The 24,712-nt window shown below is 42.2% G+C and overlaps 1 protein-coding gene across 1 annotated transcript; it reads right to left on the bottom strand.

Annotated features, from left to right (window-relative positions):
- On the bottom strand, positions 1-21,831 carry SEC22C (SEC22 homolog C, vesicle trafficking protein). Its single transcript, XM_065629974.1, has 8 exons — positions 21,778-21,831; positions 15,328-15,419; positions 14,588-14,797; positions 12,122-12,285; positions 10,435-10,617; positions 5,353-5,471; positions 4,713-4,778; positions 1-3,526 (listed from the first exon to the last, which is right to left on the bottom strand). Exons 3-8 carry the CDS (start codon positions 14,767-14,769, stop codon positions 3,326-3,328), a joined length of 915 nt encoding a protein of 304 aa, XP_065486046.1. The 5' UTR covers positions 14,770-14,797; positions 15,328-15,419; positions 21,778-21,831; the 3' UTR covers positions 1-3,325.
- Between the last annotated feature and the right edge of the window lie 2,881 nt (positions 21,832-24,712).

The following is a 24,712-nucleotide window of genomic DNA, read 5'->3' as shown; positions in this document are numbered from 1 at the left end:
TACACAGGTTCAATTATTAATACAGTGCAAAAACGTCTAAAAAGGTACCAGCCCACCTTCTACAAACTTAACAGGTCTTTGGGAGAAAGAAAAAAAATAAAAAATGCACATAAACCGATCAGCTTCATAAAGTGACTAAGCACCGCGAATCTTTAAACTAATGCCGTTTATTCTTTGCCAATTCTCTTTTGCTGAGCTGCTGGGTGAGGAGAAGAGTTGCCAAAAGACTTATCCTGCAAACTGACAGAATTAAGGAGATGCAATTCAAATTACATTAAACAGTTTCAAGTCAAACAAAAAGGGATGGATTCCTGTTTGGGGATTTGATTCAATACAGGCATAATCCCATCTCATGAGTCAGATTTCATGTACTCAAACTGCAAGTCATTCTTTTTTATTAAATCTGAAAGCACTGAAATCAATGTAAACTATTCTGTGCCTCTTGCTGTTTCACCAGGAGAAAATGATTAACTGTATAAATACCACACAGATGCAGGAGCCATTCAAAATACTAACATTAAAAATAAGAAATAAAAAGAGGTCAAACCACGTGTGCTCTGCCTCCTCCTGGAACCACAATCCAAACCCACAAAGATAGTAACGCATGTGTATTAATCCACGTAGATTCCCTCATATATGGCTTACACATATAACAGGAAAAAAAAAAGGAAAAAAGGTTGCAAAGGGATTAACAGCAAATAAGAACTTTGGTCATTTGGTAGAAAAGATCCGGTCACATCCTCCATCTCATCCACAAAGCAGAATAAAAATTTGCACGAAGGCAGAACTGAACCAACCGGGTTGGTTCAATTTTTACTGTGGCATTTTCAGGAAAAAGAAAAGCTGAATTTAATCTTTATCCACTCTAACTGTGTTAATTACAGAAGCTAATTAAACCCCTTGTTCTATCACTCTCATTGCAGAGCTGCTCCCAACATCGCCTGGCACGGGGATGTGTGTTTTATGACAGGGCACACGGTCCCATGTTGGGAAGCATCGGGAATTACAGTTTTTTCCAATCAGTTCAATACAAGGATGAGAAATTTAAGCAGGTAACGACTCAGTTCCCCAGCTGTACATTTTCTACGTGCTTTAAGTTAGAGCAGGTTGGCTTTGTCCAAGCCTATGGAGAAACAGTAAAGCTCTTGGGAATTCTGCAGCCAGATTGAGGGTAAAAGGGCAGGAACAGGGGGTCGGGTCAAACCACTGAGGTCCCTTCCACTAATTTTTGTCTAAATGTGGTATAAAATGCTTCATCCATTCCCCACAAGGTGATTCCCCACGGTAGCAGGTTGATACCCAGCTTATCCTCCTGGGAAACACAATCAGTCCTCAGATCCATCACACGAAGTGTGAAGTTTCTAGTCTCAGATTTTTGGGGGTGTTCCTTTTTCAGATTGTTGTTGTTAAACTCGTAATCCAAACTCGTGGCTTAGCTCCCTGCATTTTCTAAGAGTACTTCCCAAGTAAAACCAGGAGCGAGCAGCACGAAAACGTAAAGCTTGTCAGGACCAAAACCCCACGTGTGGGGTCATCTGGGTGTCTTAAGGATGATGGTTGAATTTTGGCCGCATTTCTGCACTTATAGTGTGGCAGAAAACTGCGGTAATGACAGAAAAACAACTTTAATCCCTTATAACAGAAGAGTATTTCCTTATGGCACACAGCTCTAGCTGATTCCTTAACTGGCTGGCTAAAATATTCCTCCATCATTCCTATTTTGACTATTCCTCACAGGATTTCATTACGTTACTGTTACCATAAACAGCCTAATATGGGATGGAAAAGAAATACCTACATTTTACTTCTGCAAAACGCTCTGGTGTCAAGTCTTTTGGTGTCCTAGAAACTATTCGGGTTGTACGAGGCTGTCTCTCGATGCCGCTGTTGCAGTCGCTGTGTCACAGAATCGCTTCCACGATTTCTGGTCTTCTAGTTCACCGATACTCGTGTTTGCATCATGAGATTTCAGGAAAATTTGCCAATACGCGAGACAATAATTTTGTCAAGCATTTCTGCAAACTCAGGAAGACAACTCTGCATCGCGTTAATCTCTTTGCAACCACTAGAGACTATACGGGAGGGAAATCAATCTTTGGTGAGAGACGTCTGGTGGAAGAAATGGGGTGACCAGAAAAAAGAGTTTCCTACGAAAAAATAAAAGGTAATCTAGGACCATATTTCCACAATAACACACCTACAGTTCTCTACATCTTGAGTTTGAGTCTCTACAACCCTTCAAGGACACCTGCAACAAACTGCTATGCATTTTTTTTGTTTTTTAAACAGCCTAAATTATCCATACGTGTTCTAAAATGCCCATATGCACCTCGATACTTTAAACACAAGAACACCCGGTGCAGCAGAGGTGAAGAATTTCAGCTCTGAAGCACTAGATCCAAAAGTGCACGCTCATAAATTCATCTGAGTGTAAGAACACCATTAACTAAAGGTGGTTTTTATAATAAAGAGGACCTGCTCTTGCTTTCCGTTACTGGAAACAGCTTTTCTGCTCGCCAGCTGTACATTTTTTATAAAAGGTGAAGGAGTCAGTGCCCTGTCATAAGGAGGCCTGGAAGATTTATTATCTGTAGAGACCAAGCAAACAGGGAATTACCCTTATATTAAGAGTGAACTTAAATAAGGAAATAAAGGCCATTTGAGCTGAAAGTTCACTTATATCCACTTGGTTTCTTTTATGCTGCCCCAAGCATGTTTGCGGTCAACCAATGAGCACATACTTAACTACAATGCACTGTTTCGCCAGGAGATATTTATAGATTTTACGGTTTTTAAGAGAGCCACAGCTTTTCCCTTTCTTTCAAAACCTACAAAAATTACCCTGAAGCTCATCCTCACAATTTCTCCCACTGATATTGAACTCATTTAAATATGGCAAACTCCTTTACTTGCGTTTAGCAAGAATCTTAACGCTTAACGAAATTCTAGAGATGAAACTGTTACCACTTCGGCTTCATTTTACTACACAACTCTAATATTTTCGGAAGCGTTGCCAGGGCAAATGTTACGAAGCCAGGAAGATAAATGGCAAAATGCTGCTGAGATGGTATCAGCCAAGGAGCAAAAGGCTGTTTATGGGAACCTCCACCTGTTGACGACACCTGACAAGATCTACAATTGCCACATGTTAAATACAGCCGCATTCCTCACCGTGTGTTTGACACGTTTACAGTATCCTACTTTATTTCAAGTTGCTTTGAAATATCCTCCGTTGTCACAAATGTTTAAAAATTCTCTGAGCTATTTTTGGCCAGTTTAATACAAAAAAAGTTGTAAAAATAGAGTAGCAAACTCCAAGTCTTTTTCATACTCCGCAGTCGGGCTGTTTCTCCATCAGTTGCCTCGTCAGGATCTGATAAGAAGAAAGCGATGCCACTCCTATGTGAAAGGCTATTTGCCAGAGGTTCCGTAATCCGTACAAGTAAATGTTGCATAAACAAACAGAAAATAAGAGTACAAACGTCTTCACCTTCCTCGCCGAGCTGTAGAAGAGGTACAAGTAACACTAGGAAAGGACCAGAGAGAGCGTTAGCATTAAAATATGTATTTATAGACGAGAGACAATTGGCGTCCCTCCCACCTGGATTAAAAGGAGTCGGAAAGCGGAGGCACCTTTCAAAAACCACCCGTGATTATTGCGAGACGAAGCCTCAGGAGCAGGAAAACAGCAAAGCCAAAGCTGCTCCTGCTGTATTTTTTCCTGAGATAAGTAAAGGACTTAATTCTCTAGACCTCAAGAGGTTTAGCCGAGGTTCTGGGCTCTTTTTAAATTCAAGAACAGGTGGAACCCACTTGCTAAGACGTGTGAAGAGCAACAGCCCTTACAGGAGGAAACAGAAAACTCGCAAAGTGCCGACGGAGTTATTTTTTAAACTCGGGCAGTAACAGATCCTGCTTTCTCACTTAAGGTCACAAGTTTCCAACTGTGCTGACGACACAAGGAGAGATCATCATGTAGAAAGCACTTCACGTCTGAGCTCAATTTATGCACAAGCAGTCTGTGAGGCTGACTGGTATAGATCAAAAGGATAAGAGAGAACTCTTCTTTATTTATTAGAGCTTCTCTATCTCCAGGTATTAACTGGAAAAAAGCAGGACAGAGCCTTTCCTTGTGAAAAATGACTTGCATCAAGTGTTTAGATCCAAATTAGTATCTCCATCAAATGCTCTGCCGTGAACGGAGGTGCAAGAAGGCTGAAAGACACCAAATTGTGTTTATTATGATATACTAACTAGCCTCTCTGTGAGTTTTAGATACCATAGATAGATAGAAGTCTTCAGGCAGTGATCCCCAATAAGGGGATAAGGAGGTCAGGGAAAATAATCCATCAGGAAAAAAAAATCTAAGGAAGTCAGGAACCACATTTGCCTCAAGAACTAAAAGTAATTCTTAATGTAGATTAGAACATTTTCAATAATTTGCTTAGTCTTTCAAGGTGGTTACGCTACAAAAGCCCATCACTAAGTCTGCCACTGGCAGAAAGACACTGTGTTTATCCCTTTGGGAAACAAACCAAGGGTCAAATTGTGGTTTTAGTTGTATTTGTGCCACTCCACTGGAACACCTCAGTGGAATCACCTAGGTAGGGCACTAAAAACCAAACTGTCCCTCTGCTTAACGGAAAATTGTTTTGTCTTGTACACTATAATACAAAAATAATCAGAAAGCATTTTATTTGCAGTTAACATACCTGAAAAACACAGGCTAGGAAAGGTAGCAAAAAAGCTATCACGTTTCCAATCCCTTCGTGGTCCTCCTGTTTGGATTAAAAAAATGCGACAAACAACTACGTCAACTCCAGTTTTTAGCAAGTGCTGCTAGATATTTTAGAACACTGTATTTCATCAAGTACCTCTCATCCTAGTTTATGTTGATTGACTGTAACAGTGTTAAACAGCAAGATCAATGTCACGGAACAAGATACCAAGAACTGAGGCTTAGGTGACAATTCCTGCTAAATAAAACTGTGCCACCATATAATGAGGACAACTTTTTTTTTTTCCCCTTTTTAAAAGTGAACGATTTCACATTTATTTACAAAAAATTACAGAAAAACATCTAAAATAGAATACAAGAACGGAGGTAAAAAAAATTCCAGCCAGCCTGGCGAGATTAAAATATTTCTCCAAATTTTAATCTCCCTAGAAAAAATGACATGCAATGTACTGCGATATACAAAAAACCACAAGGTCTTGCAGCTGAGCGACCAATTGTACATTCCTTGGACAAAAAAACCCACTACGAAGATGCAGAACAGCCACCTTTAATTTGGATACCCAGATAACTCTTTCCCTTTGACTCATTTACAGGTTTCAGTTCAACGGGGTTACCTGAAATGAATATTCTGCCAGGTGAACTCCTCGGATGAGATTCAAAGCTCCACACATGATGTTCAGAACAAGGGACAGAATCCCCAGGGGGGTCACTCGCTGCATTCTGTAAGTAGGGACTTGAAAAATAACAAAGACACCAGTGAAAGTTAACACTGTTCCTTTGAATCTTTTAACTTAAGAAGACTCAAATCAGCTCATGTGGGTTTTAAACATTTTCAAAACCTTTCACGCTTGCTCCAGAGAAGAATAATTATCAACAAAAACACCTTTCTTTTTTTTTGTTGCATTACACTGTTCAGTTCTTCAGACATCTAGAAATCAGCAAGAGCTCCAGAGTATTTTTTTGAACAGATTAAGCAAGAGAATTTGTTCTTCAGCTACTTGGCATTAATGTCGTCTTCTACGGTGCACATCGATGTTTTTCGGCTGCTTATTTCAGCGGATTATCATACTTAACACTCTTCGCAGGCCAGTAAAAAACAAAGAGTTTTAAGCACCCAAAAGTCTGGCTTAAATTTCTGATACCCATAAAAGCAAGACAGTGATTCATCTCTTCCTCAGCTGGTAATTATAAGACGTATTCCTTCCCATTGACAGTTTGAGGGTTCAAACCCCTACACAGCAATTTAGTTTCACCTGCACAGTTTCCGTCCAGCATTTGGTGCCCTAAACAAATAACTGTCAGAGTCCAACTGCAGGAGCCAAGGACTTGGAGGCTCTGCTGCCAGAAAAGTTGTTGTAGGAGCTGTCAGGGTGACACTGCCCAGTCACAGAGGAGAAGAACCTGTCACAGACCTGCTGCTCTTACCTCTGGGCCTCTCGGACTGACAAAAGATGCTCAAAACTGGGGCCTAGGAGTTAAACTGGATTCTATAGTTTTCCAACTACGTTCTAGAGTCCAATTCCCTTTCTCCCAGCCTGTCTACATTTCACAGGGAGCGATTTACCTCTTTCCCACCTCCTACCACTATTCATTCAAATGCCTACACACCCAGACGCCATTCCTTCAGGATGCTCTAACTAATACATAGAATTACAGAATCATTTCGGTTGGAAAAGACCTTTAAGATCATCAAGTCCAACCAGTAACCCAACCCTGGCACTAAATCATGTCCCTAAGAACTGCATCTAAGTGTATTTTAAACCCCTGCAGGGATGGTGACTCCACCACTGCCCTGGGCAGCCTGTTCCAATGCCTGACACACCTAATTAAGGTCAAAGCAATTTGTAATTAGCTTTGGAATCTGCCACTTCTAATTCAGGCTTTTGGTTGTCCAAAACCTCCCTGGGTTTTTTTTTCCCTATCTCTACCAGCTGGCTCAACAACAGACACCACACCTAGATACTCATCTCCATTTCAGCCATTTCATCAGCTCAAGTAGAACCCTGTCAGCAAAACAATACAGGCAATTTGCATCTCAGATACCAAATCTAGATCTTCTCCTGCACCAGCATCCATAAGATACAATGAATGAGCCCTCAAGAAGCCTCCCCAGCTCTCAGGACCTTCTGCCTCCTGTCCAGACGTTGCCAGCTCCCAACTACGGTAGATAAACTCAGCAATACAGCAAAGATCTTCTCCGGTTTCGTTTCAGCGACAGATGAAACACCAGAACAGCTTAGATATTGCAGTACTGCGTGGTTGAAGACAGCAAAACAACTCGTGTCTTCTCCTTCAAGAGAGATTTTGATAGATGGACGTAAAAAAGTTTGGTGCCAAATTAATATAGGGATATAAAGAACCTTTTATAAGTGTCTATGTAATTAATTTGTCTGGCATGCACTTGTTCCTCCATAATTTCATCTCCAAAGCAGCTGCAAAAGGAACTGTATGAATTCCACTTGATATACGTCACATTATGTCGTTTACTGACATACACGTTCATGTAAATAAATGGTGCAAATAACCCTATCGTTCAAAGGCAGTTTTGCTTTTTTGCTGTGCAGTGAAACTCAAGGTCCGACCAGTGCACTGAACAGAGGCTGTACCAGCATGTTTGTTCATTCACGGACCTGAGTGTTCCATTTCCTATTATTTTTGATAAATTACCTAATGTTTCTCTCACGGAAATGTCCTAATTTCTTTATTCCTCAGTTTCTTCTTCCTCAGTTTCTAAGGTTTCTTTCAGAGGCACACAGTGCCTCTCAAAACAAAGAAAAATACCCAAGAACAAGTGTCACTCATTGTACAGAATCCTGCAAATTGTCCATGTCAAGAGTTCCCAGTCCCCAGGGAATATTATGTAAAAGTTATTTTTTGGTTGTTCAGTAGGATAAAAAGAATTGTTGTCACAGATGCAAGGGAGATTACAACACCCAGTTGCTCGGGCTTCAGATTCTATGGAAATTGATCTTTTAAATTGTTTGCTACAGAGCTTTATTTCTGCTGTATCATCCTGGGGTTTAATACGCGAACTGAAATTGCACAGAACAAGTGAGACGGGTACTGCTAGGGAAAAAATATTGCACTTCCTTGTAGGAATTCAATCCTATTTTATAATCTCATACCAGAATTGTTTTTTACATTAAATAGGGGAACAAGAGCCTACCAGCACTTTTAGTCCAAGGCAGCGCAACTTTGCACAAGCACAATTAAATGCTAATTGGGATTCAAACTGACTTGACTCTTCAAATAAAAAGTTGTGCACTTCAGAGTACAAGAACTACATAGAAGATGTTCTGGGGACTGTGGATTATCCATCACTCAGGAAAAATGCATCTACAGGCTTGAACTTGTACAGAACAGCTCTGTGAAAACACCCTCGCGCAATGAAAAAATGGAAACTTCTGCCTATAAAAGATTTTCGGAGAAGAGGCCTCTGGCTATTTAACTGGAGACCAACATGAGTGTCTGTACCACGCTCGATTCTGTCTCTTCGAGGCAGAACACGAGGGTTTGACAATGAGTCACGTACTCAAAGCTCCAGATAAAAGACAGCGCCAGGAGTGAAAAATTTAATCAGGCTCAGGAGTTTTAAAATAAAATGCAAGCACACAAAGGACAGAGATGTGAGACATCTTAAAAGGGACTCTGCGAAGGACACTCTGCGTGCCTACAAAAGACTAAGAACATTCATCAAGGGGAGCACGATGCTGCATAATTTAAGAGTGTGCTTACTAGATGAACAGCACAAGTTGTTCTTCTGCTTCATAAAGCCATTTCTGAGGTGAAAAATGTCCCTTTTCAGAGAAAGCGACTTTTGCTTCGCATTTTTTCTGTGTACAAACCCTGCTGTCCTCCAGAGCTTTATCAGCTGTGCCCCTATCGAGACACAAGATGAGGTTTTTGCAACTGAGGTTGTGGAGATATTGATCAAGGATAAAATGCTGGTATCTTGCTAGCAAGAGTTGTGCTGGGTTTAGTTAATGAAGGAAGGAACAAACATGAGAAAGAATGAAATAAAAAAAAAAGAAATGAAATAAAAAGCTCCAGTTCCCATATATACAAACAAGGACAAAACCGCCCCGATTCTTCAGGCTCCTTTCATACTAAAATGAAGAGTCAGGGGATGTGATCACACAGCTCAAAAGAAGAACAGGAGCCAGCTACAAACGCATAAGGAGATCGATGTTTGATCAATCCATTGATTGATCTATCTTCATTATAGAACGTAGACACAAATTCTGCTCTCCTGCAACCAGAATGCTTCAACGTATGCGCAAGAAGTCTCCTGTATGGCAGAGCCGTAATATAAATAACATTAATATGGGAACAAACACTACCCACACAGCTAAACTTAGCGCAGCAAAGTGGGATTCAGCTGGTTGGTAATGATGAGAGGAGAGAGACACGAGCCAGGAAAGCTGAGTCCAGCTGAGGGAACCAGATGATCATAAACATGATCCTTAAAATAAAGGCAGAACAATCTGTAAGAGTATTTGGGTTAGACAGAGAGAACAGCCAGAAATACAAAGCCAGATGGAAAGTAATTAAGAATATGGGGGAGCTGAAAATGGATTTCTGATCTGGGGACACAGACTCGCTCGCAAATGTTCACTGGCACTGAAACTGCTCACACTAGCGCTAGGAATTTTTAAGCCCTGTCACATCATGAAAATATTTCACCTTCAAGGACAGTTCTGAGGAACACTCACAAATCTGACTGGCAAATCAAACATTTTCAATTCTATTTTTCTTCCTCCTAGCTACTGCCCTTCTATATTTTAACTTAAAATACCTGCGTCAAATTAGATTGCAGCTCATCCATCAGAATCGCTAAGACTGAGCAATTGGAACTTGATTTTATTAGTCTTTCATAAGCCAAGAGCAATAACAAAAAGAAAAGAAATACGAGCTCATCCAGCTGCATTTAAACTGCCACATTAATAGGATTAAAAGCATTTTATTCTGTAGAAGTAGACAGGACTTTGACTATGCAACTGAAACATAAATAAGACAACAATTTCACAATAAATAGAGGTTAGTCCCTCTCAGAGCAGGTAAAATGTCAGTATTTGTTACGAAAAGGTCCCTTGTCAAGTCTCTATGTTGTTTGTACAGATGTACATATCCTCTTTCAGAATTTTAGTCAGATGCATCAGATTTTAAAGACTAAGGTAAATGGAGAAAGCAAAGAGGGGAGAACAACCCAAGATAGTTTGGGAATAAGAGTTTTACCCTCAGCTCATATTCGGCTCCTGTTTTCTTTCCTCAAGGATGAAGCAACTCACTCAGACTGTAATCACGTATCTTCTATTAGAGTTTGCCACAAGCGATGAATTAGCTGAGCTCCTCTTGTCACGGAAATTTTAACAAACTACCTTAAAAGCAGGAGAATTTACGACAGAAAAAGCCGAGTCCAGTTACAACTAATTGTCCATACAGAGAAGCTGAACTAAGGCTGCAAAAAAAGACACTACTACGAGTTCTTCAAGGCTCTGGTGTGTACCTGCTATAATCTGAAGAACATTTGCTGTTTACTACGAGAGAAAGGCAGTTTTTTTCTTGGGTTTCATACACATTATATATATATATATATATATATAAAAAAATATATCTGTCAGTATAAAAGGAACTGCTGGTGTTCCACGTTTTTCTGGTTTGTAGGGTTAAGTTTGGCAAGTTGTGCAGTAACTTACCAACCTCCACATGAGCGCCCGCATGCCCCCCGTTAGTCACCCCGTTCGGCAGCGCCGCGTCCTCGAGTCGCAGCTGAACCGGGGGCCAGAACTTCAGCTCCTCCTCAACCTTCGCCCACTTGGCCTTGGCTTGCGAGAGACTCACCGAGTTAAAATGGCATTTCACTTTCTGAATGATGTTATCTGAAACAATATACAGACACGCTTCGATTAGCTCTGCGAAAGTTAAGTGCTTTAGGTAATTGTTAATCAAATCGTGGTGTTCTTTTTTCGTTTCTTTCTTCGTTTCTTTTCTCACTTGTTCCAAGTATACAATTCCATCACTGTGTAGGGAACAAAAATACCTTTCCTGGGTATTTTATATCACATGCAATCCTTTCTGGATACTTTAAATCTCAACATCCTGCCTACCAGTGGACTGAAAACAAGCTTTGATATTGCAGGATAGATGTTAATGCATCTCTGAAACTACCCATGAACCACCATGAGAGGCAATTCCACATTATTTTATCAAAGTCAATGATTAGTTTGGGGTTTTTATTTGGGGTTTTTTGAGGGGGGGTTGTTTGTTTTGTTTTTTCCAGCACAGAGATAAATTAATTCAACCTATATTTGAGTAATGAAGCAACTCCGACTGGAAGAGACAATTCCACAGCGATTCTACCACTGTTCAACCCACAGATCTACGTAGATCGCCCTGCTTCGTCTCTCACACTTTAAATTTAATACCATTTAATACCATTTGCGAGCAAATCCCTTTCCGCAAGTGTGGCTACTGGTTTGAGAGGAGTTGCGCTCAGATTAAGGAGAGAATTTGTCCGTTTACAAATTGCTCACACCTCCAGAGCTGAAGTACCTCCCTGCGGATGCTGCTACCTCCTATTTAATTGTGCAAAGATACTGGCCAAAATCAAACTATTTCAAATGCTTAGGGAAATAAAATGCAGAAACATTTATTTTGCTAAAATATCCTATAAGTAAAATCCACATTCTTAAGATATTGCTACGCTAGAAGACTTGCATAGGTTGACTACAACTACTAGTGTATATGATGCGTATGTAATAGCCTAAGCATGAGTTTGGAGACCACACAGGAGGACTTTATGTTGTACAAGGTACACACTGCATTCCTTAGGGAAAAATCTGTGGTTTAACTTAAATCAGCCTGTTATAATGATCTGTAACTACCAGGCAAGAGATTAAGATCTTAGGCATCAAGGGCATCTTGGATCCAAACATAGGAAAGAAATTTAAAAAAAAAAAAAAATCACATGCAGCATCAGGTAGACTCAGTAACAACACACAGTTGTGAGTCTAAGTCACGCCAGAAGTAAAGCTGCCCATAATAATCTATTCCGTCTCCCTTTTTTCCCTGTACCCATCTGTCTCCACTTGTCAGATTTTTTAAAATTAAGTTAACGCGTGTTGGAGATGTGGATTTCTTTTTCTTCTGTGCATGTTTATTAATCACCACAGGATTCTGTTCATCTGTTACAGGGGTGCTCAAGAACTGCAAAACCAACCATCTAATAGTTTAAGGCAGTTACAAGATCTCCCCCTCCTCCTACACATGCACAGGCACAAACACAGGCTCATTTTTTACGATCAGGCTTTGGCCAGGAGACACTGTTTACCATCATAAAAGTAGCAGACAGAATTCTTACTATTAGAGAACAAAATTACGAACCAAATTCAAGAAAAGCATATGGTCTGGAAGCTAAACTGATGCTTGTTGTATCATAAGAAGCAGCAAATTCCCACTGAAGCTCTTCCAGGAAGCAAAATGCCATGATGGTTGAGTAATTGCTGGAACAGATTGCCATGCAGGCAATATCTCCAGAAGAAAGGAAACTGAAATAGAAAAAAATATGTAATGTTAACATAAAAAGGTAAAAGGAGTCATGCTGAACATGAGAAGCAAACTGTGCTTTCTGTCATAACAAAATGTACAGGCTGCGCTGTAAGAGCAGACTGCAAAAAATAGTGTTTGTGCTGCTGTAATAGACTTGCAGGCCCAAAAATATTGTTTGGGCTGCTGTAATAGTCTTGCAGCCCCAAAAATATTGTTTATGCTGCTGTAATAGTCTTGCGGCCCCAAAAATATTGTTTATGCTGCTGTAATAGTCTTGCGGCCCCAAAAATAGTTTATGCTGCTGTAATAGTCTTGCAGCCCCTATAGATCTAACACTTAACTCACTCAGTACACCTTAGCACACTAAAGATCACAATATAGTTTTTATTCAATTGAGGACATTATTTTCTCAGGCTGGCTCTAAATCATGTTAATAAGAGATGGCCGGAAAACGTCACAGGCAAGATTTTCAAAGAACACACAGTTGATTCCCCACAAACAAAAGTAAAACCAAGGAAAACAAGCTTGTTCACTGGAAGCAAGGAGATATATTCCTTGTTCTCCTTGAATATAACAACTTCAACTTATTAACAGCAAGAGGTATTGGTGAACTCACGCAAACCAAGATATTCAAACACTAAATCATCTGTAACAAATTAAGATGAGTTTGTATGAGGAACAGCACAATAGAAATTCTACTCCAAGAGGGGTCCCTCTAACACTGAACATGTATTTATACATAAGTTTCCACTTACAGATGGCTCCAAACCCTCTAGGAACCTTAACCGGGGATTCATCTGACCAAACTGCAGGCGTGTACATAAGGATGAGAGAAATCACTCTCACTTAGGCTTAATTAATTAAGATGGGAGTCAGGGCACCAAGTTCAGATGTCAACACTCATAACGTAGAGAGCTAAACTTCCCCAATCCCCACCAGAATTACAGATTTGTGTTATAATTATCTCTGAAAGAAGACGACTGAGGTAATCTTCCCTAATAGGTTAGCCACTTGTTAGCAAGATTTCTTTTAAAAAAACAAAGTTTTGAAGCTGACCCCTTATTTTCTCTCTTTTCTACTCTTTATACAGTTCGCTCCTCTCATATGGAAATACTTGCAGTTTCTGTTTTATCACATTTTTATGTATTTATTACACTCTGTACTTGGATTTACGGTTATGATTAGCTCTGTGCCAGCCCAGTTACACCAGATAGCTTCCCTAAATTCCCTTTTTTCCACAGATCACAGCTGAGGATCAACACCATGCCTGCATAAAACCACCTTTTCTCAGTTGTCAATAATTTATAGCCTTTTTGCCAAGTATCTCCTTGCACTCTCCTCATTTCAGAGCCAGATGCTACTTCTGGAGAGCCTACAGAAGATTAAAAGCAGCAGAACATGTCAGCATTAAAGGGCACGAGTTCACTTTGAGGGAATGGGAATTAAAATGCTAATCTGCCTTTCCAATCGATTCAGTGTGAATTCATGTATCTTTTTTTTTTCTCCAATAACTACCCTGAAAAGGGATATTTAGTTTTAGTTCAGGGTCGCTTTAATTTTTTTTTTTTTTACATTTGCTGATAAGCTAAAACTCATTTTTTGAACTAGCCCAAAATCAACAGCAAATGAAAATTCTCATCTCTGAATAAAACCTCAGTTCCATCAAATTGAGACTAGCAGATCCTTTTCTAATAAATAAAAGCAAAGAGTTATCATTTCCTTGTACTGGCTATTGTCGGTGTGCTTCAAGTCTCCTCAAGACATGCTTATCAGCTTCTAGAGACTCAAACGCCACTGGTGTTCAGCAAATGGCGAAGGCAGCACGTAGGAGGGAGTCAGGGCAGTTCTGTGCAAGCCAGAAATCAGAACTGCAGCGGCCTCATAAAATGAATCAGCAAGACCTGACAGACACTTAGGAAAAGGTTTTGGGGTTTAGACTAAACTAAGTCATTCCCAGGCACTAGGATATTGTCTTAGAAGGTGTTTGTAGAAGCCCAAGATACTCCAGTTGCTAATAGTAACAAGTACTGCCCATCGAGCAGAAAGCATCTGCTACAAAAAATGACAGCTAAACCAAGAAATTCTTAAAATACGCTTGCTAAACTGAGTAGGAGCTGTGTGGCCACGGTGCGGAGATATAAGGTTTCAAAATACTGCATGGTTACAATCCAGATGTGCATGGCGGGATTTCAGATTGGAGTTAGGCATTATAGAATATACCTTAAATTCAGCTAATCCCCAGGGCAATCATTTCAAAAATTAAAGTAAAAAAAAGCCAAACAAACGAAAACAAGGACTTACTGTATGCTAAGGTCACGTCCTTTTGCTGTGCCTCGACTCGGATACTGCGCCAGAATCGAGGATAACGCCTTTAATCTTTTCCTGCATTCCAGAAAATCCTGGTTGAAATGAAAATCTGTGGAGGCTGAGAGGGGAAGCCCGTCCCTCACCCGCACCACACAGGCAAAGAAGATCATGGACATTCTCCACTGGAGCACTCATGAGGACAACCTGAAAACAAAATATTAAATTAGGTTAACGGACATGATATTAGTTACTCACAATCCAATACGTCAGCCAGGAATACAACAAGTTATTCACCACTAAACAGTACCTCTCGTAACACCACTGCCATTGAAAACCAACCAAACTGTTCTCAAAATTCACAGGTGTGTCAATATTTTGGCTCTCTCGGACAAAAAGGTGAGGCAGGGGGTTTGACAGCGGAGTTATCTACCTGGAAAATATCGCTATTTTCTGCTTTACCTCACTGTAAAGTTCTTAAGGTTATTTACGGTAACTGGCTAAATCCCACTGACACGCTGCATCTTCACGGGTGTTGCAAACAGCTGTATTAGTGTTGGAGTTGTCCGATTTTCTAGTGTAACACACAAATACAAAAATAACTTTTAGGCTACAGCCCGTCAGGCTCTTTTTACAGAATCAACTAGGATTAAATATGGAATAAAAGTTGCCCTCTCTTGACTTGTTACTCTTCAACAGGTCACAAACCCCCACGAAAAGTTATTCTTGGGATTTACCTGGTACATTCAGAACACAGGAGAGATCTGTCCTTCCTCATGAGTATTAAGGGCGAGATGTTAGAAGACTAACGTAGCAGCTCACATAATCTCTGAAAGATAACCACAAAGAACATTTTAAGAAATGAACTAATGACCAGTATGTATATACTTATTTACAATATAAAACGTCCCGTGCAATTGGTTAACATAACCTAGAAAGTATTTTGCCTAAAGGAAAACAAACAACGCATATTTTTATTCAATATATCGATTCCTAGAAGCATTCAAAGACACTATGAAATGATACGCAAAATATTCCTGATGCCCCAATCATTGTTTTTAAGTTATTCTACCTCCCTGTAAAGAGATCAGTTCTAAATCAGCAGACTTTAAGTGATTATCACAAATAAGTCAAGGGGAAAAAAAAAAAAAAAAGAATAAGGCATTTACTCTGCTTCAGGCAAACTACATAAATGAAGCATTAGGGAAAAAGAAAAAAAAATATCAAACTGTGAACTCAAACTTTTGATAGAGGGAACAACTGCTTTAAACAGCCCAATATCAAACAATTCATTACGATGCTCAAAGTTCTTTGAAACCTGTGTGTCATCATCAAGTGTTTTTCATGTCTAAGAAGGTAGGAGAGCGAAGTGTCTTCTAGTTCAGGTGTTTATAAACTCTCTCGCCTGTCGAACTGCTCTGATGTTTAATAAGTGTTGAGTTCTTACCAGGAGCAGAACTAAGAGAGTCTCATTTCTGCTCCACAGGAACCATTTCCACACAATTTGTAGGAACATCTCTTCGTCAAACGTATTTGCCAGCGTGTTAAAACAACTAACAATTGTCAGAGGAATTGACAGAAAGCATAATTGCACAGGACTTGTTTCCTTAGGAAAGGATATTAAAACTACAGAAGATCACACATCACTTGAAATGTGTTCTTTTGAACTTATAAAATTGAGATTAAAGAAGAATTGGAAGTTAAATTGTTTTCCAGTGTCCCTCTCACAGCTCTTCTCCAGGAGTCATTTGAGTTGTCAAATCAAACTAAGCTCACTAACTTCATTTCAGCATGCACCAAAAAAGATTGCAACAATTACCATGATTATCACATGTCAACTTGAAATATCACATCAATCTCCAATGTGTTGCACTAGCAGCCATGAAAGAAACAGTGCAGAGATCTGCTTACACTTTAATAGAAAAGTAAAAAGAAAACAAAAAAGAAAATTGCCAATTCAGAAATACTCATTTTAACACAGCCAACTTTTAGGTATGGTTGCTCAGAACAGCATGGTTTCATGGCTAATGGTTGGTAATGCTGATGAAGTATTAATATAAATCCAAAATATCCCACCTGCCAAACGCCACAGAGACGATACATTGAACATTCTCATTTACCCTTCAAAACCAGCCAGAAGATGACCAGGAAAACGGAAAGGCACCAAACTAAGAAAGCAAAGACATTTTCTAAAATGTAGCTAGCCTAGGAAATTATTCATCTCACCATGCTAAGATTAATATATATATATTCACCACTACAGATAACACCACCTATAATCAACCAAGCGCACATGTAATGATGTACAACTTTCCAAGATATACAAACCATCGTGCTTTGGGGCACAAGGTTTTCACTAAATATCGGCAGCTCATCCGAGGGATTCTCTGTTCTCCTGATATCAGACATCATCAGGCAAATTTCCAAATTAAATCCCAGATTTCACTGGAGAAATAAGTCAATGCCGCTTTCTTGGAGAATATACCTGCGGTAATGTACTACCAGACTATCACTGCTGTAATTCATCCAAAAGGATTGATTTATTTTTAAATCTACCTGCCTGTGAAGTTTTAGTTTTGCTGCCCAAGGAAATGAGGCTTGCGCAAGTAAGCTGTAAGTGCAAGCGGGATACCCTGTTTCTCAAAAAATAAGCCCTACCCCAAAAATAAGCCCTAGTGTGATTTTTCAGGATTTTTGAGGATGCTCAAAATATAAGCCCTACTCCAAAAATAAGCCCTAGTTAAAGTTCATTTAAAAAGTCAACTTAAATAGCGTTCAGGCAGCTACACAGGTAAAAAAATTAATTGGCAATAGAATGCAGCAGGACAAATGTGACAGGATGTGATGACATGGCTATATTTGAATAAATGTTTGGGTTTTTTTTTTTTGTTCAAGAATAAATGTACATAGATTGCTGTTCATGGAAAAATAAGACATCTCCTGAAAATAAGCCCCGATGCACCTTTTGGAGCAAAAATTATTATAAGACCTTGCCTTATTTTGGGGGAAACAGGGTAGATATCTTTTGGTTTTGTAAAAACAGGTAAATGTGTATAAAAGAAAGGTACATCCTCAACAGAGGGAAATGCTGATACAATGACTCTAAACTTAACAGAGAGCAGGTGAGCACAACCTCAGGGCAAAACAACTGGAAATGTGTTCACTGGTTCTGCTTCCTACAGAGCTCCCATTTACATGGTTTAAAGGAATGTTTGCGTAGGTAACACCCTACGCCCCAAAAGAGCAAAAAGGTGTGAGATTTGAGAACAGCACCTGTAAAGGCTTCTGTGGAGTTAAAAATAAAAATAAAAAAATAGGAGTTTTTCATGATTCAGGAGTTTATTTCAAATGTAGCACAGCCTGGAGAAGAGAAGCTGAGAGGGGATCTCATCAATGTTCAGAAATATCTCCAGGGTGGGTGTCAGAGGATGGATCAGACTCTTCGCAGTGGTGCCCAGTGACAGAATGAGGGGCAACGGGCACAGACTGAAACACAGAAGGTTCCATCTGAATATGAGGAGAAACTTCTTCACTTTGAGGTGCCAGAGCCTGGAACAGGCTGCCCAGAGAGGTTGTGGAGTCTCCTTCTCTGGAGACATTCAAACCTACCTGGACATGATCCTGTGTGATCTGCTCTGGTGACCCTGCGTGAGCAGGTGGGTTGGACTGGATGATCTCCAGAGGTCCCTTCCAACCCCAACCAGTCTGTGATTCTGCATTAGCTAAAAGAGGCAAGAGCCAGCATCATGACACAGAGGAGGGCAAAGCCTAAAAATAAATTCACCTGCTTTAGACAGAACTCCAATCACCAAGCACCCATCACTCAATCTCATCTATCCTTTTCCTTTTCCACATTCCCCCAGCTCACCTCCTCTGCCACTGCACCTCGATGAGGCTTTGGGGTTTATTTTTCCTTTTTCACAAGCCTCATGTCACTTGCACTTTGAAAGCTATTTTGTGTCCATGGCAAATAACAGTGACTATGTCACCCCCCTCAAAACTTTAATTACTTACAAGCCAATCTTGCCACGTCACCTGTAAGCAAACACACACTATCACAGCTCTCTGGACTGATCAAGGTGTGCACATAACTAAGTGAATCCATGACCTTACTATTTCAGATCGACCTACCCTTTCCTCCTCCAGCCTCTTTCTATTTGCACATGATTAGCAGGCCAACGTATCTGCAACGGACTTTACGTGGCAGGCCTTTGAACTTGGGTCCCGAACTTTGATAACGTGCTTGTGCCTTTTGATTAAGCAGATATCAAATCCTGCAGTGCTCAGAATTAATAACATTGTGTCAGCCCAACTATTTTACAGGGCAAAACCTTGAGAAATATTTTAAGTGACTGCTTCAGAAGAAACAAGTTATAATTTATGACTGAAGTAAACAAGGCTTGTTTACTCGTTATTTGAAGCACCTGAACTTCTAACAACACTTCAGAAGAAAACTGCTCAGCGTAAGACTCACATAAACAGAACATATTTACCAGCCTTATAACAAACAAGGCTCTTCAGGATGTTCCCACATCAGAAATCCAAGAAATCATTGGAAGCGCAGCTCCTCTATCCCTCCCTCCCTAAGTAGCAGCCAACTCTCTCCACAGAGACTGTGGAGGGATTACTAAGGCAGCCTTAATAAGACCTCTTACACTTTACTACACTGTTATGCAAGCTCCTTCAAATAAGAAGATTAGACCCAATTCACCAGCTCCATGCTTCTGCAAACGCCAGACAAACTCCCACCTTATTGTCTGTACTTTGAAAAGGATCTACTGAAAAGGCTGTGAAAGTAAATGCAAACCAGTACACAGGTCACAGAATTATTTTTAAAATACTGTTCTTCAATAAATTAGTTTATCGAACCAACAAAAGCAGAAGTTTCCTTCTAAGAATGGCGTAACACTAGCAAGGAATGTGCTGGTACCAGGATCTCTCTTAAGCATTTGCCATCTCCCCCTGTTCAGTCACGTTTCCCTCCTTTCTAGAGGTGGCACATGGGACAGTTTCAAACCCAACAACATCCAATTCCTTTGTCAAGTTCTGACCTTCCTACTGAAGGAAGAGCAGAAAGTTTTAGCGACTGTTACCATAGTCCAGAAGGTTCTTGAAGCAGCCTGTGAAATTTTTTGGACGCGCGATCAGAACTACTGCAGTGAATGCATCTTTCCTCAGGTGAGTGAGCTACAGCGGAGACGCCACAATACGAAAGAGATTCGGGTTGACTCAGTCAAACACAAAACATTTAATAGAGCTGAAGTTCAAGTGCTGGTTTCAGCCTCAACCAACAAGAAACTGAGACAGTTTATGAGGGAGAGTTACTACTTCTCTGCAGGATCACAAGGATCACTCACATACCTAAAAAGGCAAACCTGGAATGCAAATCTGAAATACTGTTAAATTTCTCATCTTCTAAGACTGTAGTAACTGTGTCCATCTGCTTCTTCCCAGCTGCTCTCCCTCAACACTGACAACAGCGATGACCAAGTTACTGATATCACAGACCTACAGACCAACGAGAGCCACACTCCAGATTTAGCAGTAAATAAAACCAACTTGAAAGCATGACACTATCTCAACTTTTAAAACTGGATTGGTACATATCAAGAGCCTACAAACCCTCCAGGCTTTCTGCTTATCCCCAAAGGGAAGCATGTAGAAACCCCTTACCATAACAAACCTCCCATCTACACATACTCCTATAAATTACCAGAAATAATACACATTACACAAAACTCAAACCCCAACATTCAGCTCCCTCTTCAACAGCACGGCCTCAACCGGCAGTCCTCCCAACCCTTGCCCAAACGACACCATAACAACCCAGTAAGGTAGCTCTCCCTATACATTAATCTATCAGAAACACCAGCCACCTTATCTGCTCCCAAATGCACACCCAACCCCACCAATGTGTACCCCGAAGCCTCCCAAGAGCCCACCAGTTCATCTCCGTACCTTCACCAGCCCACATAACTAATGACCCTCCTAAACCCAGCCTGTCTCACTCACCATATTACACATGCCCAAACTCTCCTCTCCTCAACATTAAGTGTCCCAAAATCCCCAAAAGCCCTCCTCCTCAATAAATCCAGACACCTCGAAAGCCACTCCCCTCACCAGGGCACTCTTTTGTGCTGACAAGTCTCCCCACACACCCCCCAAGCACCCCAGACACCCTCAAATCTTAGTTCCACTCCACAGGTCCCAAACCCTCATGTTGGATATTAGGAAAAACTTAACCATGGAAAGGGTTGTCAGGCATTGGAACAGGCTGCCCAGGGCAGCGGTGGAGTCACCATCCCTGGAGCGGTTTAAGTGACACGGAGATGAGGTTCTTAGGGACACAGTTCAGAGGTGAACTTGGCACTGTTGGGTTAATGGTTGGAGTCAATGATCTTAAAGGTCTTTTCCACCCAAAATGATTCTATGATTATCCCAACACACCTCCAGACAACCCCAGCCCAACCCAAGTCCTCCCTCCCCTACACCTCTCAAGCACTCCACAGAACCCCCAAATCCTACATCCTTACGCCAGGATCCCACCCCAACACACACATCACCCCTGCTCACCCCCACACCCCCAGCTCCCCTCTCCGCCTCCCCACACCCCCCTCAGGCACCCCAAACCTTCCTCTCCTGCCAGAGGGCCCCAAATCACAGCATCACAGACTGGTTGGGGTTGGAAGGGACCTCTGGAGATCATCCAGTCCAACCCACCTGCTCACGCAGGGTCACCAGAGCAGATCACACAGGGTCGTGTCCAGGTGGGTGTGAATGTCTCCAGAGAAGGAGACTCCACAACCTCTCTGGGCAGCCTGGTCCAGGCTCTGGCACCTCAAAGGAAAGAAGTTTCTCCTCATATTCAGACGGAACCTCCTGTGTTTCAGTCTGTGCCCGTTGCCCCTCATTCTGTCACTGGACACCACTGAAAAGAGTCTGGTCCATCCTCTTGACACCCGCCCTGAGATATTTATAAACACTGATAAGATCCCCTCTCAGCCTCTCATTGCCCCATCTCACCCCCTCACGGCCCGTTTCTCCATCACACCCCCTCAAGCACCACACACACCCCCCGGCGCGGCTCAGCCCCGCCAGCCCCCATCCCCGGGAACTCAGAAGGAGCCTGAGGAAGAAAAGGAGAAAGATGAAGAGAAGCAGAGTCCCCAGGACCCCGCTCCGCTCACCTCTCCCGCCCCCGGGCCTGTCACGGCGACGGCGACACCACAACACACGCGGCCCCGCCCCCTTCCGCCCATAGAGACGGCGGGTAGAGCGGCCGCGGCGCGGGGCACGCCGGGACGGGAAGGCGGCGGTGGTGGAAGCTTGGAGGACCCGACCTGGCGCCTGATCCCAGCGCGGGGGGGGAGGGACTGAGAGACATCAGACTGTGGATCCTTAATGTCAAATAAAGTCTCTTCCTGCTAACCCCGGAATGCAAACTGGTTATTTAAAAAGTTAGGCTAGGGGGAAGGGTGACCAAAGAGCCAGGAATCCATATTTTAAATGAATCAATAAGGGGAAGGGGGTTGTTAAAATGATACGAATGAGACAGGTAAACTGAGGCAGGGTGGGGTGTCTGTCAACCTGCAGAGCCAACCCATGGGGAACAGCGACGGAGAGCAGTTGTGGTCGGGATTTCGGGGGCTATAAGCAGGGGCTTTTTGCCCTATTGTGTGTGCTTACCTTTAGGTAGAACGCCTGGTCTTGCAAAATTGTTAGTAAAAGAAGCTTTGCTGAGAGATCCTGCCTGGGCCTATTGGCACGATGATAATTTCCTACACGCCGGTGCAGCCGGGAGCCGGGGCAGAAGCCGGGGAGGGAGAACGGGAGATTTTCACAGTGGCACAAAGCACATTGGCATGGACACGAAGCCATAGAATCATAGAATGATTTCAGCTGGAAGAGACCCTCAAGATCATCGAGTCCAACCATAGCCTAACCCTAGCACTAAACCATGTCTAAACGCCTTTTCAACCCCTCCAGGGATGGCGACTCCACCACTGCCCTGGGCTGCCTGTTCCGATGCCCAACAGCCCTTTCCATGAAGAATTATTTCCAAATATCCAATCTGAACCTCCCCTGGCGAAAGTCGGGCGAAGTCAAACATGACACAATCTTACCAGGCTCTTCTGGAAGCTGTGGGATGAAATAAAAGCTGCCTGGTGGAAAAGGCCCTGGGGGTGTTGGTGCCAGCGGCTGAACGTGAACCAGCGTGTGCCCAGGTGGCCAAGAGGCCACCAGCATCCTGGCTGGGACCAGCACTGGTGTGGCCAGCAGGCCCAGGGCAGTGACCGTCCTGTGCTGGGCACTGGGGAGGCCAAACCGCGAATCCTGGGGGCAGTTTTGGGCCCCTCACACCAAGAAAGGCCTTGAGGTGCTGGAGCGAGTTGAGAGAAGGGAACGGAGCTGGGGAAGGGGCTGGAGCACAAGTGTGATGGGAGCGGCTGAGGGAGCTGGGGGTTCAGCTGGAGAACAGGAGCTGAGGGGAGACAGGGACACAAAGAAACGGCCTCAAGTTGCGCCAGGGGAGGTTGAGGTTGGATCTGGGGAACAATTTCTTCCCCAAAGGGCTGTGGGGCATTGGAACAGGCTGCCCAGGGCAGTGCTGGAGTCACCATCTCTGGAGGGGTTGGACAGATGGAGATGAGGTTGTCAGGACAAGGGGCAGTGCCAGGGGTGGACTTGGACTCAATGATCTTGAGGGACTTTTCCAACCAACATGATTCTATGATTCTATTCTATGAACACTAAGCTCTCTAGCTCAGTTCTCATGCTGGTGCTTCAAGAGGAGCTCTGTACCGCTGTGCATCCTATGCAGCAGATGGATTTTTCTTTTTAATTAAGATCTGCTGCAGAAGGTGAGCTGGGTTTCAAAGTAAATTACCTCCTTCCTTCCTTCTGGTGGTGCCAGGCGTAGAAAAATTCAGGCAGTTCCACATCTGGAATGATACCTGTGCCTCATTGCGGGTGCTGTGGCAGTAACACACCACAGACTGTCTTCTCACAGGACGTCCATGTGGAAAAAAAAATACAACAGAAGAATAAAAAGAGTAAAAAAAAAAAAAAATCAGTTACTGAATGTGGGAGCTCTGAGTTCACAAATCTTGGCATGGGGACATTACCTGAGTGTAATGACGTTGTTGCTGTCTCTAAGCAATAGCAGCACTGCTGAGCACCATGTGCAGTGAATAACCGCGATCATTTACTGTTGTTTTAACAGCTTCCACTCCTCATCACAACATTTCGTCACACTGGTGCAGGTCCAGCTTGTTCCACCGTCTGATTTCATCCGCACTGAGGGTTGCTGCTTTGGATTCTACCTGTCGGCGAAATGAAATATCCCACTTTAGGGAAAAAAAAGATGTATTTGGGATTCTGGGGAACAGCAATAAATCAGCTTCATTCCAAACAATTATTTCCTTTCATCCGTGCAGGAGGATGTTTGCCCACTTCCCACAGTGTGGTGGATTTTGATCTCACTCCCTCTGCCTTTAAAGAGTACATCTCTCTTGCTAGCGCCACCAAAACAAGTGGCTGTGTTGTTTGGTGAGCTTTTTCCTGTGGTTTTTCGACTTCTCTTAGGAAGCTGGTGACCAAACAGGTCCACAATACAGTGAGCAGCACCAACTACTCAGCAGTCACTGCATCCATACTCCCAGGTGTGTTAGAGGGAACTATGCTGCCACCAAAGCAAACACCCTCTTTCCCCAAAATAAGACCTACCCCAAAAATAAGCCCTAGCATGACTTTTCGGGATTTTTGAGGATGCTCAAAATATAAGCCCTACTCCAAAAATAAGCCCTAGTTACAGCTCATTAAAAAGCTCAATTTAAATAGTGTCCAGGCAGCTATACATGTAAAAAAGTAAGCATCTTTTGGAGCAAAAATTGTATAAGATCCTGTCTTATTTTCAAGGAAATGGGGTATTTTTCTCCCTTTTCTCGCAGCTGTACTTTGTCAGTAGGCAGAGACAAGCCAGTTAGGGTGTTGGGGTGTCACAACCTGGTCGCTTCACAAGTTCTTCTGAGGAGCTGGCTAAAGGATCTGTAGGGATTTGTTAGCCCAAGGCAGCATCCTTTGAAAGCAGTAGAGACTCCAGCCTTCGCTCTCCTCTTTTAC

This window comes from Caloenas nicobarica, chromosome 2, assembly GCF_036013445.1.
Source record: "Caloenas nicobarica isolate bCalNic1 chromosome 2, bCalNic1.hap1, whole genome shotgun sequence".
Classification (NCBI taxonomy): Eukaryota; Metazoa; Chordata; class Aves; order Columbiformes; family Columbidae; genus Caloenas; species Caloenas nicobarica.
This window is presented reverse-complemented; position numbering and strand designations above follow the sequence as displayed.

Bases quoted from the DNA above. Each gene is read 5' to 3' on its own strand.
- SEC22C (XM_065629974.1), bottom strand. From the start codon at position 14,769: ATGTCCATGATCTTCTTTGCCTGTGTGGTGCGGGTGAGGGACGGGCTT. The intron at 12,286-14,587 runs GTAAGTCCTTGT...TTTCTATTTCAG, and splicing joins GGACGTGACCTTAGCATACA to TTTCCTTTCTTCTGGAGATA. The intron at 10,618-12,121 runs GTTCGTAATTTT...ATATTGTTTCAG, and splicing joins ATATGCTTTTCTTGAATTTG to ATAACATCATTCAGAAAGTG.